Source organism: Thamnophis elegans, chromosome 1 (genome assembly GCF_009769535.1).
Source record: "Thamnophis elegans isolate rThaEle1 chromosome 1, rThaEle1.pri, whole genome shotgun sequence".
Lineage (NCBI taxonomy): Eukaryota > Metazoa > Chordata > Lepidosauria > Squamata > Colubridae > Thamnophis > Thamnophis elegans.
Genome location: NC_045541.1, coordinates 44,397,808 through 44,413,359, shown reverse-complemented (window position 1 = coordinate 44,413,359; position 15,552 = coordinate 44,397,808). Strand labels below are relative to the sequence as shown.

At 37.0% G+C, this 15,552-nt stretch overlaps 1 protein-coding gene across 1 annotated transcript in view; it reads right to left on the bottom strand.

Annotated features, from left to right (window-relative positions):
- Positions 1-15,552, bottom strand: part of VWDE (von Willebrand factor D and EGF domains) — a 352,344-nt gene that overhangs the window by 94,053 nt on the left and 242,739 nt on the right. The window contains exons 17-19 of the mRNA XM_032236897.1: positions 10,980-11,094; positions 6,936-7,186; positions 5,253-5,472 (exon numbers count right to left, since the gene is read on the bottom strand). Coding sequence (XP_032092788.1) covers positions 5,253-5,472; positions 6,936-7,186; positions 10,980-11,094 — 586 coding nt within the window. The remainder of the gene's footprint in view (positions 1-5,252; positions 5,473-6,935; positions 7,187-10,979; positions 11,095-15,552) is intronic.

Sequence of the window (15,552 nt, the reverse complement as noted above, 5' to 3'; positions counted from 1 at the left end):
TATATGTGTATGTCTGTGTGTATATATATACACACACACACATACATACACATATATACATATACATACATACATACATACATACATACATATATATATATATGTTATATTTGTGCTGATAAATAAATAAAGGGAGACTAGTATAGATCTATTTCAAGCTATTTAGCTCTCATCAGCTAGCCATACCCTTGCTGGGAATCGAACCTGTGCTCTATTGCCTCTTAGGCAGATGTGTTAACCATTGAGCTACAGAGCTCGACTCCTTATCAGCCAGGCCAGGGTGAAAGGTATATATTTAAAGTCACAACCCCTGGTATGCCCAAATATGGGAGGAAGATCACACTTCCATTCTACACATATATATACATATATACATATATTTTGTGTGTTTTTTTATTTGTGCTGATAAATATTTTTTTTTATTTGTGCTCATCAGCACAAATAAAAAAAACCCACAAAATATAACAAAAGCAACAGTAAAACTATTGGGTTTCTGTCGTGATGGATTCTTGTGATGAGCCGATTGACAGATAATGGAAGCAGTTAGCTTCCTCCCATAATTGGGGCTTACCAGGGGTTGTGACACTAAATATATATACATATAGATATATATATACACACACACATATATATATGCATATATACATATACATATACATATACATATACATATACATATACATATACATACACATACACATACACATACACATACACATACACATACACATACACATACACATACACATACACATACACATACACATACACATACACATACACATACACATACATATACATAAAAGATATATATAAAAGATTTTACAACCCCCGGTATGCCCAAATATGGGAGGAAGATCACTACTTCCATTCTCTGTCCTTTGGCTCATCACAAGAGACCATCCAGGCAGAAACCCAATATTTTTACTGTTGCCTTTTTGTTACATATATTGTATTTGTGCTGATAAATAAATAAAGGGAGACTAGTATAGATCTATTTCAAGCTATTTAGCTCTCATCAGCTAGCCATACCCTTACTGGGATTTGAACCTGGGCTATATTACATGTTCGGCAGACGTCTTAGCCATTAGGCCACAGGCTCTAATCCGTTATCAGCCAAGCCAGGGTGAAAGGTATCTATTAGATTTCTAATAGATACAAAGGTATCTATTAAATTTTATTAGATGCCCAAATATGGGAGGAAGATCACTACTTCCATTCTCTGTAACATGTAGACAGAAGTCTTAATATAGCACAGGCTCGAATCCCAGTAAGGGTATGGCTAGCTGATGAGAGCTAAATAGCTTGAAATAGATCTATACTAGTCTCACTTTATTTATTTATCAGCACAAATATAACACAAATATAACAAAGGCAACAGTAAAAATATTGGGTTTCTGTCGTGATGGACTCTTGTGATGAGCCGATTGACAGATAATGGAAGCAGTTAGCTTCATCCCATAATTGGGGCATACCAGGGGTTGTGACACTAAATATATATACATATATATATACACACACACATATTTATGTATGTATGTATGTATGTATGTATGTATGTATGCATGCATGCATGCATGCATGTATTAAAAACATGAAAAATGAATCCCCCCAACCATCTTTGGTGAGTAAAAATCTTAGGAACAATGGATGAGTTTAACCTGCTACTAAAAGAATCTCTTCAAATTTATGCATTAGCCCCCACAATATTTTTGCTTAAAGATAAGTCAAAGAACTTCAGGATTTTAGTCCAAAAGGAAATTTTAACAACGTTCTCAGAAGACAAAAAGATATAAAAATTGCCAAAAAGTTACTGAGGAATGAAGGAATGCTTGATTCAGGGAACCAAGTTAAAACTGAAAAAATATACAGGTGCCAGATCTGCTAGAAAACAAGCAGAACAGGTAAAACAGTACCTGCTAAAACAGGTACTGAAATAGAGAGCTCAGTGCAGGAAAATGTGAATAACATAGAACTCATTAATATTATGGTTCTAACATTAAGACTTAGTTGAGGAATCCAAAATATTTATTACACTAGGAAAAAATAACAAGGATGCCAAGGTTCACTCTGAAGCTTATGTTTTACATGTGTTTGTGTTTTTCTACTGCTACTAAGGACTGATAGCAAACATATGCACTAAATACTTTGAATATCCCAAAATTCTGGACACAACTGGGCAGCTAAAAATTAGTGTGTATACAGTACTACTAGGTAGAAAACTGTAAAAGTGTGCAAGATACTTGGTATATATGTTTAGAAGGTTGAAGTGAAGGACTTAAATGTTGAATTAGTCCTCCTTATTTTTGGTTCCCAGCCCTTCCAAACATAGATACAGATGGAGAAAATACAAGCCAGTAATAAAAATGAAGCACTCTGGCTACAGAAAGGTTAATCATAGGAAGATAATTTACATATGTAGTATAGATCAAAAAGCCATAGTCTTAGCAGGGATTCTCTTTATTGTCCCATGTGATTGTTTCATTTAAAAAGAAAACAAATTGAGATAACTCTCCAGGATACTTATCTGTTAACTGTCCATGTTATAATCTTTTTGCTGGAACATAAATCCAACTGTTTATGTTAACACATTTTCAGATTTGATGCAAGTAAATAATGACAACTAGTTACTAATTGTCTATGACCATCTGATCTTCACAGCTGGGAAAATGCACATGTTCTTTTGGTCACCAATGCTTTCTCAATCAATATATACCACTGAAGCAATGCAGTAAATTGTGTGCGCTTTTCACGGAGTGAAGAAATGTTTTGATGAACAAGGTTCACTCTGAAGCTTATGTTTTACATGTGTATTTGTGTTTTTCTACTGCTATTAAGGACTGATAGCAAACATATGCACTAAATACTTTGAATATCCCAAAATAGATTTGGAATGAGGTCCCAACAGGAGAACCTGTTCATGGAAGTTTAAACCACAAAAGATGCACTCTGGGCCTGTATTCTGTGTAGACATTTCCATTGCTCGTGCTCATTTTTAATCTTTGCCTTCTGCTTGTTCCCCTGTGCACATCTGTAATTACTATCATCCTGTCAGTGATAGTAAAATTGGGATTTAGAATGCAGTGGTAGTTTTGCATGCACAACAGTGCTTCCTACACTTTTAGTAACGAGCTTCTCTAGGGATGATATTTAAAGTAATCTCTGAAGAGCAAGTGTTTTGTTACTACTATCTGTTTGCTATCTTTTGCAAAGGTGTGATGCCATAATCGTCTTGTCACTTGAGCAGTGCAATGTTACCTGCTCATTAGATTATTGATGGTTTTCTGGGGAATTGAGACAAACACAACTTCAAGAAGCTTTATTGCTGTAACAGAATCTGCCCTGGAGTAAAATCATCTACTTCTCAGCTGGTTTTCAGCTCCACTCGTGTATAATTTTTCACCTGCTATTAAACTACTGAATGAAATAGGAATGCCTCTCAATCATTTCTTTATTCCTCCCCCCATTTTCCTCATGTTTGCTATTTTCAGCTCAGGAAGCAGCTGCTGAAACAATGAATATTTTATTTAAATCAACTAGAAAAAGGAGAGTAATTGAAGCAGGTGTCTTTCTTTTTCTTAGCAGGCAATATCTTATCACTATGTTGATCTGGACAAAGAAAACAAAATTAGCAGACTAGCATCCAATGAAAATGTTGGAAAGCAATTACTTAAATTTAAGTTTATGGGGAAATAGGGATGGCTTTTAAAAATACTGCAGTGAAGAGCTTCACACAATCTCACAGGATTTGATTTTCATTGTACTTTGACTTAAACTAGCTGCTTCTAGATTTGTGAATTAGGTGGTACCCAGCTTTTAGAAGCAGAATAGGAAAAACATTGTGCCAATGTATTATTACCAACCATAGATCTGAGCTAACCGCTCTGCTATTACATCATCAGTCTTGTGTTCCATTTGTGTTGGGCCTCTAAACTGGCAGCCAAAACAACCCTAATTTCAGTACCATGTTATTATTTTAGTTTTTCTCCTTCAAAAGAGCATAAAAGCTCTTGGTTGTCCTTATTTCTACTTATGCTAAACACATTTTGAAGACAAATGAGCTATGAGTTAACATTGTTCTTCCATATACTTTGGAAGATGGAAGTTCTGGTATTAATGTTTGGCAAAGAATTGGATTTCATGAACAGGATTTTATATATATATATATATATATATATATATATATATATATATATATATATATATATATATATATATATATATTTGTGCTGATAAATAAATAAAGGGAGACTAGTATAGATCTATTTCAAGCTATTTAGCTCTCATCAGCTAGCCATACCCTTACTGGGATTTGAACCTGGGCTATAAGGCATACTAGGCACACCAGGCAGAGATCTTAGCCATTAGGCCACAGGCTCTTATCCGTTATCAGCGAAGCCAGGGTGAAAGGTATCTATTAGATTTTTACAACCCCTGGTAAGCCCCAATTATGGGAGGAAGCTAACTGCTTCCATCATCTGTCATTCGGCTCGTCACAAGAGTCCATCACGACAGAAACCCAATATTTTTACTGTTGCCTTTGTTATATTTGTGGTTTTTTTTTGGTTTGTGCTGATAAATAAATAAAGGGAGCCATACCCTTACTGGGATTTGAACCTGGGCTATAAGGCATACTAGGCCTTATATAGAACCATACATTTGAACCATACTAGGTTCAAATCCCAGTAAGGGTATGGCTAGCTGATGAGAGCTAAATAGCTTGAAATAGATCTATACTAGTTAGCTTCCTCCCATAATTGGGGCTTACCAGGGGTTGTAAAAATCTTTTATATATATATATATATATATATATATATATATATATATATATATATATATATATATATATATATATATATATATATATATATATATATATATATATATATATATATGTCAAATAGCCTTATACAGTTTTAAACTATAAACAATAGCTTGCAAAACACAGTAGTTAGATTCACAAAACACACTAACCTAAAATCAAATGCACGATACTGTGACTTATATTGATTGGCGAACTTTTTCTTTTTCTCTCTTGAAATAACATCAGCTTATCATTTTTAGTGTTCCATTTGCAAACAGCTGCCATCAAATGCTTACCTTGAAAAAAACTTTTTTTTGGCTAGGGGGTCAATGGCTTTATCAAATGAATATTTCTGCCATGATACTCAACTTTTATTTTGAATACTACATTTATAATCTAATTGTGTCAAAATAAAACATGAAAAGACGAGATTATGGACACAACTCACCTTTCCAACCTGCTGGACATTTGCACTCGTAGCTCTCTACTCCACCACTACAAGAACCAATACCACATGGATTTGATTCACAATGATTATAGCTGTTTTGGCAACGGTCCCCTTCAAATTCACTGGGACACATACATAGATATTCCCCAACACCAGGAGGGAAGTTAATGTTGGTGATGCAAGTTCCACCATTCAAGCAGCCACAAGGCTTCACTGAAATCTATAAAAGACAACAATGTCTTGTATTTAAGCATGCATTTTATTACTTTACAATAAGGCTACTTACTGAAGTTCCTATGAAATGATATATGTAAGAGTGATTTGTGGATTTATTCCCTGAAAGATAGCAGGAAATGTTCCCAATATTCATAGATGATAATGAGAAACAAAACACAGGCACGTGATAGAACTTTTAACAATCTTTATAACAACATTATAATGTTCTTCTGTTACTGGCTGTTAAGAGTCAATAAACAGAAAGCATCATGATATAAAGATGTTGTTGACTTTTAGACATCACAAAGGAAAAAGGACAAATTCTGCATTTGCCATTCTTAAAAGCAACTGGTTACTTAGCATAATGTATAGATTGGTCTTGACTGCTCAATGAATGTAACTCCAGATTCTGCATAAATTTTATATCTAGTGATCTGAGTTAACATTTATTTTATACAATTCCCTTAGCAATTATCCATGTTAGCCAGCCTCTTTTAGCTGTAAGTTTCTTCCTCCTGTGCATTTGCATTATTAGCAAATGTTACTGCAAAATTAATAGAATAGCTTGCTATAAGGACAAAACAGGAAAGCATGGCCAAGAAACCAAGGTTACAGAGTAATGGTATAAGGGGGGGGGGGGTTTTCCTATAAAAATATTATTGCAAATGAATTATAATTTTCCCTTTATGGCTAAAACCTGGTCCTTTATGTCAGTGTTTTTCAACCACTGTGCCGCGGCACACTAGTGTGCCGTGACATAGTGTAAGGTGTGCCATGGGAAAATTACTTTATATATAGTCAATATAGGCACAGAGTTAATTTTTTTTAACATTTTCTAATGGTGGTGTGCCTCGTGATTTTTTTCATGAAAAAAGTGTGCCTTTGCACAAAAAAGGTTGAAAAACACTGCTTATGTCATGTAATGTGTTTTTCTTCAAAGATCCACATGCACACAGCAAGTTTTAAAGAGGATTAATTAACCATTAACCAGCTTGGCAAAAAAATGGTCTTTCAGACAGCAATCGATGCAGACCTCTTTCTGATTCATTGAATATATGGGATTCACTTTCTCCAGGATATTCATTAGATTAATTCATCATTACTGTCATGAATGATACTATTCACTCACTTGAAAACACCTGGAGCCTTAGCTTTTTAAAGACAATAACACATTATTAACTATTATTGGACTAATCAAGAACCAACAAACTAGTTTTTGAAGGATTGTAAAATCTCTGTAAAAAATGCAAGTAGAAAAAATAGGAACCACCTTTGGTGGGAAGGTAAAAGCGTTCCATGTGCCTTCAGCATTTACTCATGTCGTCCACATGACCACGGAAATGCCTTCAGTGTTGGTGCTTTGGCTTTGAAATGGAGATGAGCACAGCCCCCTAGAGTCAGGAATGACTAGCATGCATGTGTGAGGGGAACCTTTACCTTTACCTTACTTTAAGATCTCCTTCCTACCTGCACTGAATGTCTGCTTTGTGCATTGCATTCATCAGATACCGTGAATTCAAAACTCTTCTCTTCTCCAGAATGGACCTGCCAAATGAGAAGGCCAGCAGGAGAGAGGGAGGCTTCTGGAGGTCCAGTTTCTAAAGTAAAAAGCAGGGCTGATCTCTCAGGATCTACTGCTTGCAACTGATAAACAAAAGTTTCCCCTGCAAATGTTAGAAGCTGATTGGATGGGGCCAGAAACACAGGTGGCAGGTTGTCTAAATTAAACATAAAAAACAACCAAAATTAGAGGGGTGTTACTTTAGGGAATACTGTTTTATTTAAGAAAAACTGTAAACATTTTATTGCAAATGACAAGCAATTTAACAATTTGAGCTAGTAACTTGGAAGAACACCATAGATACTTAAGGGGTTAAACATATCTGATAAAATTAATACATTTACAGCTGTATTTTTTTTTATTCTCTCTCTCCCTTTTCTAATCAACAAAACCTTTAAAAAATCAGAATTGAAATGAGCCCTCAAGTGATTATCTAATATGATGCAGAGAGTGGAAATGCATGAACAGGTTTTTATGGTGGGAGAAAACTTCTCATCTTATTTTCATATCGCAGAAAATGATTAACATCTGAATCTGAGTGTGATGGCTGAGGTGAATGTAAAGCGGCAGTTTAAAATACAGCCAATGGAAGGCCAATTCTACAGTCAGAATCCTACCAGAACTTCAGTCAGTTTAAATCTACATTTTACATTGTGTTTTTCTGCTGGAAATGCACCATGTGAATAATTTTTTAAAAAAGAAAAATCTAAATAATTGTCCTGATAATAAATTAAAAGTTTGCTGAGTTGGGAAAAAAACCTTCAATTTACTTATAATTAATTGATGAACATTATTATATTGTGAGAGGGACATGGTGGCTCAGTGGCTAAGATGCTGAACTTGTGGATTAGAAAGGTTGGCAGCTCGGCGGTTTGAATCCCTAGCGCCACATAACAGAGTGAGCTCCTGTCCCAGCTTCTGCCTACCTAGCAGTTCGAAAGCATGTAAAACTGCAGTAGAAAAAATAGGGGCCACCTTTGGTGGGAAGGTAGCAGTGTTCTGTGCCCCTTCAGCATTTAATAATGCTGGCCACATGACCACGGAGACATCTTCAGACAGCACTGGCTCTTCGGTTTTGAAACAGAGATGAGCATAGCCCCCTAGAGTCAGGAACGACTAGCATGTATGTATGAGGGGAACCTTTACCTTTTATTATATTGTGTGGTTTTTGAAGTGGTACTTGTGATCGGTGGTGGATGTTGATTTTATATATTATGGTCAGCTGTCAAAGATCAAGTCTTTTAGAGGAAAACAACCCATCAAGAAGTAAAACCAGAATCAAATCTATCTCTGCCAACCAGCAACTCCATTTTACAAGGATTTCAGCTTAGCACGCTGTGATCCATCCAGGTCCTCACAGCCACCAGGAACCAATACAGCTGAATTCTAAGAAACTCTCTTAGCAATGGGGTGCTCTAGAGCTGCAGGAAACATCCTATCTCAAGATGAAGCATTGGCCATCTTGGGTTCCAGTCAGCCATGTCCCTTCTGACCTATGCACATGCTTAATTAACAAATAGAATAGAACATGTTAGTAATGATCGTGTTTAGTTCATCAGATTCTGATGAAGCTAAAAAAGATTTCAGTTACAATGTCAAGTCACCACCATGGATTCTGCCAATGGAGGGGCAAGATTTTCATGTAACTGAGCAACTTTTTTCAAGAAAGTGTTATGCAAAATAACCACAATTACTTTATGGGCAATCGTCTTCCCATAAAGGTATTTGTCACCCCAAAAGCACCCATCCCACGTAAGAGAAGTGTAGGTGATTTCCGTCCTAGATTTGAACTTGTACTTGCACTTTATCATTTTTCATCTTCCTACATTGGTTCTCTAGGCCCTGCTCATCCCTGACCCTGGCACTAAGAGTGACAACGGACTTAGAAGAGCAAATTTCTATGAAGGCCACACTGCTAACCTTTTGACAATACATGCCAGTTTCTGCTGCTTACCCAGTACCTAGCTAGCACACTTTTATTACAGATGGACCTTTGTTTACCTTTAGCATTTTGAGAACAAGGTCAATCAGTCACCAGGATCAGTCCCTCCCCCCAAGGTTGGAAGTAGAGAGATTGCATTTTCCCATTTGAACAGGGAGTGTAGCCCAACATTTTCCTATCTATCAAGCTGCAAAAATAAGGAACCAAAAACGGCAGAATTCAGAAAGGTCAAATTTAGTATACAGAATAAATTCAGAGTCTTGGAACATAAAATAGGAATTTTTCAGACTTTCTCATTTATGGCTTTATAAGGTAGGTCCTGTTTGAATACTTTGAAACATATTTTTCCACATTTCTAACTCATCCTGACCCTCAGGTAATTTGCTGTTTATGAGACAGGCTGTTTGCTGCCTTGCCTGCTGCCTTCTCTTCCTTTCCCAGTTTCTTCATAGACTCTCAGAAGACTACATCTCTCTTGACCTATCAAAACTGAGCTCCTGACACTCTTCAGAATGATTGTGGGAGGATTGGAAAGAAACAGGAGAGTAGATATAAACAGGATAGAAAAGGTTAATCTACTGGCAACACAGCTAAGGTGGCAAGAAACCTGAGAAGCAGCATTCTGAATCAATTAAAGTGGTTGTCTTATTTAATTCACTATAAACGTGGACATTCCTCATGTAGTTTCCAAAATTCTGTATTAATCATTTTAAAGATCAAGGAAGCAAGAATCACACAGAACTAAGACTGCATTAAATACTCTATGTTTTACTGAACTCTAGGTAGTTCTTCCTTCTTGTATCAGCAAGGCATAGACTGATGGATTAAGTACACTCACTAATCTCGAGTGGTTTCCATTTGCAATCTGGCAGTGCAACTCCGTGGATCTCCAGCTCTCTAATCATTTCCTCTTACTATCTATCACAAACCAATTAGGGGCTCCCATGTCACAAGGCTCCTAATTTTCTACACAGGCAATCCTCACTTAGCATCCAAAATTGGGAGTGGCAACTTGGCCCTGTGAGAATCAAGAAATATAGCCTATTTATCTATTAGATTCAATAAGTCCTATGGATGACAGAAGGCCCCGGAAGAAAAAGATATGAACCAAAGGATAATTTCAAAATTTACCAGAAATATTTGTAATCCTGCTGAACCACTGCTAACTGTGAAATACGTCTTTTTGTAAAATATGCACTTGTATGGATTCATTTAAAACTACATTTAAAATTACATAGTCTATGTTCCAGGAGATCAAGGTGTCAACTTGTAAAAGCATTCCAGGTCTGCTTTCGAGTTGCCATAAGCAGGAGCAAGAGGAATGGATGGAGTTGCTCGTCTGCCTCGCCTAAAGTACATTCCATACATACCTTTCTCCAGATTGTATCCCTGGTTACCAGAGCAAGCAGGAGGGGTGTGGTTTCTACAGCCCATGAACATACTCCGTTGGAGAATATGATTAATGACACATCCAGGGAGGAGGGGGGAAATAGGGTCATAGGGGCCCATAAATTACATGGGGGCAGAGCTGACTCTGCTTGGGTACTTGCCGAAATGTTGCTCCTAATAAATGCCTGGATTTCTTTTGAAATTTGGCTCGATGCTCATGAATTAATTAGGGCATCCTTTGGAAACTTGACACAAGGAGGATGGCTGCTAAACTGTGGGTATATTAGAAATAGCCCTATTTGTCACTAAAGCCCAACACTTTTTGAGAAGAGGTCTGAAGGCTGGAATGCATTTTGCCTCTCTGGCAATAGAGCAATTACCAGAATAGAGTCTCATAATGGTTTTTAAAAAAATGAAAACCTCTATATAATGACAAGGTCTAAACTGCTTGGCTTTGCAGAAATCAGGATTGTCTTCTCCAAAAATAATAATTTTGTAGCCTGGATAAATATTAGAAATATACACTATCTACTTCTCTGAGTCAAGAATACACTCAATCACTTAAATGCATTTTTGTATCATAAATAACACCTGATTTTATAAGGCCCAAAGGACTTACTTTCATTGATAGACCAAGTAAATTTGGAAATTGATGGCTCACAAAAAAGACAAGAGCTGGTGAGACTGAGATCACCCTTTGCATAGCACAAGCCATCTATTTTGCACATATTTTCCTGCCAGAAAAAAAGCAAAAATGAGCTGTTAGTCACTTGAAAGAGTATATCATATTTATTTCTAGCAATAGTCAATTCAATCCATTCCCAAGAGAAAAAGCTAAATAAATCTTCATTTTCTCCTTGAATGTTAAGCTGGTGAATGACATATATATGAATGGCCAATCAGTCCCTGGCCTAAATTCATGCCTATTGTCCATTCCTGGTTTTCCCTACCCAGGAACTGATTAGCTCCTGGGTTCCCAGTATTTTTGATTGATGGATTGATTTATCCTGCTTTTACTATTTTTACAAATAACCCAAGGCAGTGAGCATGTCAGGTAAACATCTTCAAAATTCCTGTACATGGCTTGGAAGGGCCTTCCAATTCTATGTGATTCTTCAGCCATCTTTCTTCTTCTTCTCTGAATTAGATGGCTAAAAGAAAAAAAGTTGAAGTTTTCATAAAAAATATACAATATTCTCATGATTTTCTTCCATTTATCTTTAAATAAAATTTAGTTTTATTTGGCTATAACATATTACTTAATTATATATTAATTACAAAATGTAGTATTTATCAAGTAATTCCTCTGAATTGGGGGGGGGAGGTTGAAACATAAAAGCCATAGTATTGATATCTTTCTCTATTCAAAGTCCTTGATAAAGGGGGAAAAATCTTGTAAGTTTTGACAGCATTCAGGCACCTATTTATTTGCTTGCAAGGAGATCTAGATCACCCATCCCAAATGACTTCTAGCAGTTAACAGCAGTAGAAAATAATTGCTTCTGCTAGAATAAAAAACATGGTTGATACTGACTTAAGTATCTCCAAATATATTGGATTTCCCATCGTCCCTAGGTAGCCTGGGGTAATAGAAGTTCTGATCTAACACAAGGTAGGGGAAATTCCAGCCTGCAGAGATGCATTTAAACAAACTAGTGGTTGGGATGGCAGAGAGGACTGTAATTCTTCAGTAGTATGAGATCTTAAGTTTAACAATTGCTATGGACGTTATGTTAGTTCAAATAATATGACATGCTTTTAATTGAGAAATGATCCTTTGGATTCTTTACAGTTGTCTTCCTATGTTGTTATTTCCTGCAGGGGTGTAAAACTGGAAGCTCATGGCCTGTATGTGTCACATGCAGGCCGCACCCACCCAAGCTCTGCGAAGGGGAAGAATATTATGACACATCACATGACAGTAACGTGATGCATATGTATGAATGTATGCATGCATGCATGCATGCATGCATGTATTGTGTCACAACCCCTGGTATGCCCAAATATCGGCCCACCCCAGGAGACCATCCAGACAGAAAACCATTATTTTTACTGTTGCCTATATATAAGATTGAGATTGTCTTGGCAATGTTTCGGCAAGGTCTCATTCGCCATCCTCAGGCTGGTGTTTTTGGCTTAAGGGGTGGTCGAGCTGCCGTCTTTCTATAAATCTTGGTGGGGGGGTGTGGAGTGCTGGCGTTGTTTCAGTAAGTGGATTGATTGGCTGTGTGGCTGTATCATGATTGGTAGATTGGTGCTGATTGGTGCTGGCTGTGTGTCCATTGTTGTTTTGTGTTGTAATGGCCTGGGTGGTGGGTGGGGCTTGTTTGTGGACCAGGGCTGGTTTCCAGATGTCTGGTAGGCGGGAGGTATCATCATGTTTATTCATTTTGTGGGGGTGTTTCTCTATTTCGACAGCTTCCATAATTACTCTCTTGTTGAAGTGTTCAGTTTTCGAGATTACTTTGGTTCCTTCAAAATTAATTTCATGTCCTGTAGCTTTAAGGTGCTGGAAAAGGGAGGAAGTTTTTTTTTCTTTTTTTCTTACTGTGTTCTTGTGTTTTGTGATGTGTGCATTTATTCTCCTGTACCTCCCACCTACCAGACATCTGGAAACCAGCCCTAGTCAACAAACGAGCCCCACCCACCACCCAGGCTGTTACAACATGAAACAACAATGGACACACAGCCAGCACCAATCATCACCAATCTACCAATCATGATACAATCACCCAACCAATCATTCCACTTACTGAAACAAAGCCAGCACTCCACACACAACCCCACCAAGATTTACAGAAAGACGGCAGCTCCGACCACGCTTTTAGCCCAAAACCCAGCCTGAAGATCGTGAGTGAGACCTTGCCAAAACATTGCCAAGACAATCTCAATCTTACATGGGAAAAGACCTGAATACAACAAGACCAGCATACCTACACCCGTGAAAATGTGTGTGTGTGTGTGTGTGTGTGTGTCTGTGTGTTGCATTTGTGCTGATATATATGTATGTATGTATGTATGTATGTATGTATACGTATACGTATACGTATACGTATACGTATACGTATACGTATTATATGTATTTAGAGTTGCAACCCCTGGTATGCCCAAATATGGGAGGAATCCAATATTTTTACTGTTGCCCTTGTTACATTTGTGTTGTATTTGTGCTGATAAATAAATACAGGGAGACTAGTATAGATGTATTTCAAGCTATTTAGCTCTCATCAGCTAGCCATACCCTTACTGGGATTAGAACCTGTGCTATATTACATTTTAGGCAGATGTGTTAACCACTAAGCCACAAGGTCCTTATTTATCAGCACAAATACAACACAAATGTAACAAGGGCAACAGTAAAAATATTGGGTTTCTGTCTGGATAGTCTCTTGGAGAGCAGTAAGCTTCCTCCCATATTTGGGCATACCAGGGGTTGCAACACTAAATACATACCTATTTCCCTGGCTCAGCTGATAAAGGAGGAGGACCTTGTGGCTTAGTGGTTAACACATCTGCCTAAGATGTAATAGAGCACAGGTTCTAATCTGAGTAAGGGTATGGCTAGCTGATGAGAGCTAAATAGCTTGAAATAGATCTATACTAGTCTCCCTTTATTTATTTATCAGCACAAATACAACACATATATATATTTATATTTATATTTATATTTATGTGACGAGCCGAAGGACAGAGAATGGAAGTGTGACCTTCCTCCCATATTTGGGCATACCAGGGGTTGTGACTTTAAAAATATATATATATATATATATATATATATATATATATATATATATATATATATATATATATGTATATATGTATGTTTTCTGAAGTTTTCGCGGGTGTTAGTATGTAGGTCTCTAGTTGTTCGGGTTTTCTCCCGCGTAGAAGCCAAGACATCTCCAATTCTACGCGGGAGAAAACCCGAACAACTAGAGACCATATATATATATATATATATATATATATATATATATATATATATATATATATATATGTGTGTGTGTGTGTGTGTGTGTGTGTGTGTGTGTGTGTGTGTGTGTGTGTGTGTGTGTGTGTTTGTGTGTGTGTGTGTGTGTGTGTTTTAATTTGTGCTGATAAATAAATAAAGGGAGACTAGTATAGATCTATTTCAAGCTATTTAGCTCTCATCAGCTAGCCATACCCTTACTGGGATTTGAACCTGGGCTATATGGCATACTAGGCACACTAGGCAGAGATCTTAGCCATTAGGCCACAGGCTCTTATCCGTTTATCAGCGAAGCCAGGGTGAAAGGTATCTATTAGCTTTTTACAACCCCTGGTAAGCCCCAATTACGGGAGGAAGCCAACTGCTTCCATCATCTGTCCTTCGGCTCGTCACAAGAGTCCATCACGACAGAAACCCAATATTTTTACTGTTGCCTTTGTTATATTTGTGTTTTTTTTTTAATTTGTGCTGATAAATAAATAAAGGGAGACTAGTATAGATCTATTTCAAGCTATTTAGCTCTCATCAGCTAGCCATACCCCAGGTTCGAATCCCAGTAAGGGTATGGCTATATATATATAGTGTCACAACCCCTGGTAAGCCCCAACTATGGGAGGAAGCCCACAAGAGTCCATCACGACAGAAACCCACTATTTTTACTGTTGCCTTTGTTATATTTGTGTTTTATTTGTGTTGATAAATAAATAAAGGGAGACTAGTATAGATCTATTTCAAGCTATTTAGCTCTCATCAGCTAGCCATACCCCAGGTTCGAATCCCAGTAAGGGTATGGCTATATATATATATATAGTGTCACAACCCCTGGTAAGCCCCAACTATGGGAGGAAGCCCACAAGAGTCCATCACGACAGAAACCCACTATTTTTACTGTTGCCTTTGTTATATTTGTGTTTTATTTGTGTTGATAAATAAATAAAGGGAGACTAGTATAGATCTATTTCAAGCTATTTAGCTCTCATCAGCTAGCCATACCCCAGGTTCAAATCCCAGTAAGGGTATGGCTAGCTGATGAGAGCTAAATAGCTTGAAATAGATCTATACTAGTCTCCCTTTATTTATTTATCAGCACAAATAAAACACACACACACACACACACACACACATATGTATGTTGTATTTGTGCTGATAAATAAATAACTCTAATATATATATATACATACACACACACACACACACATATATACATATACATATACATATA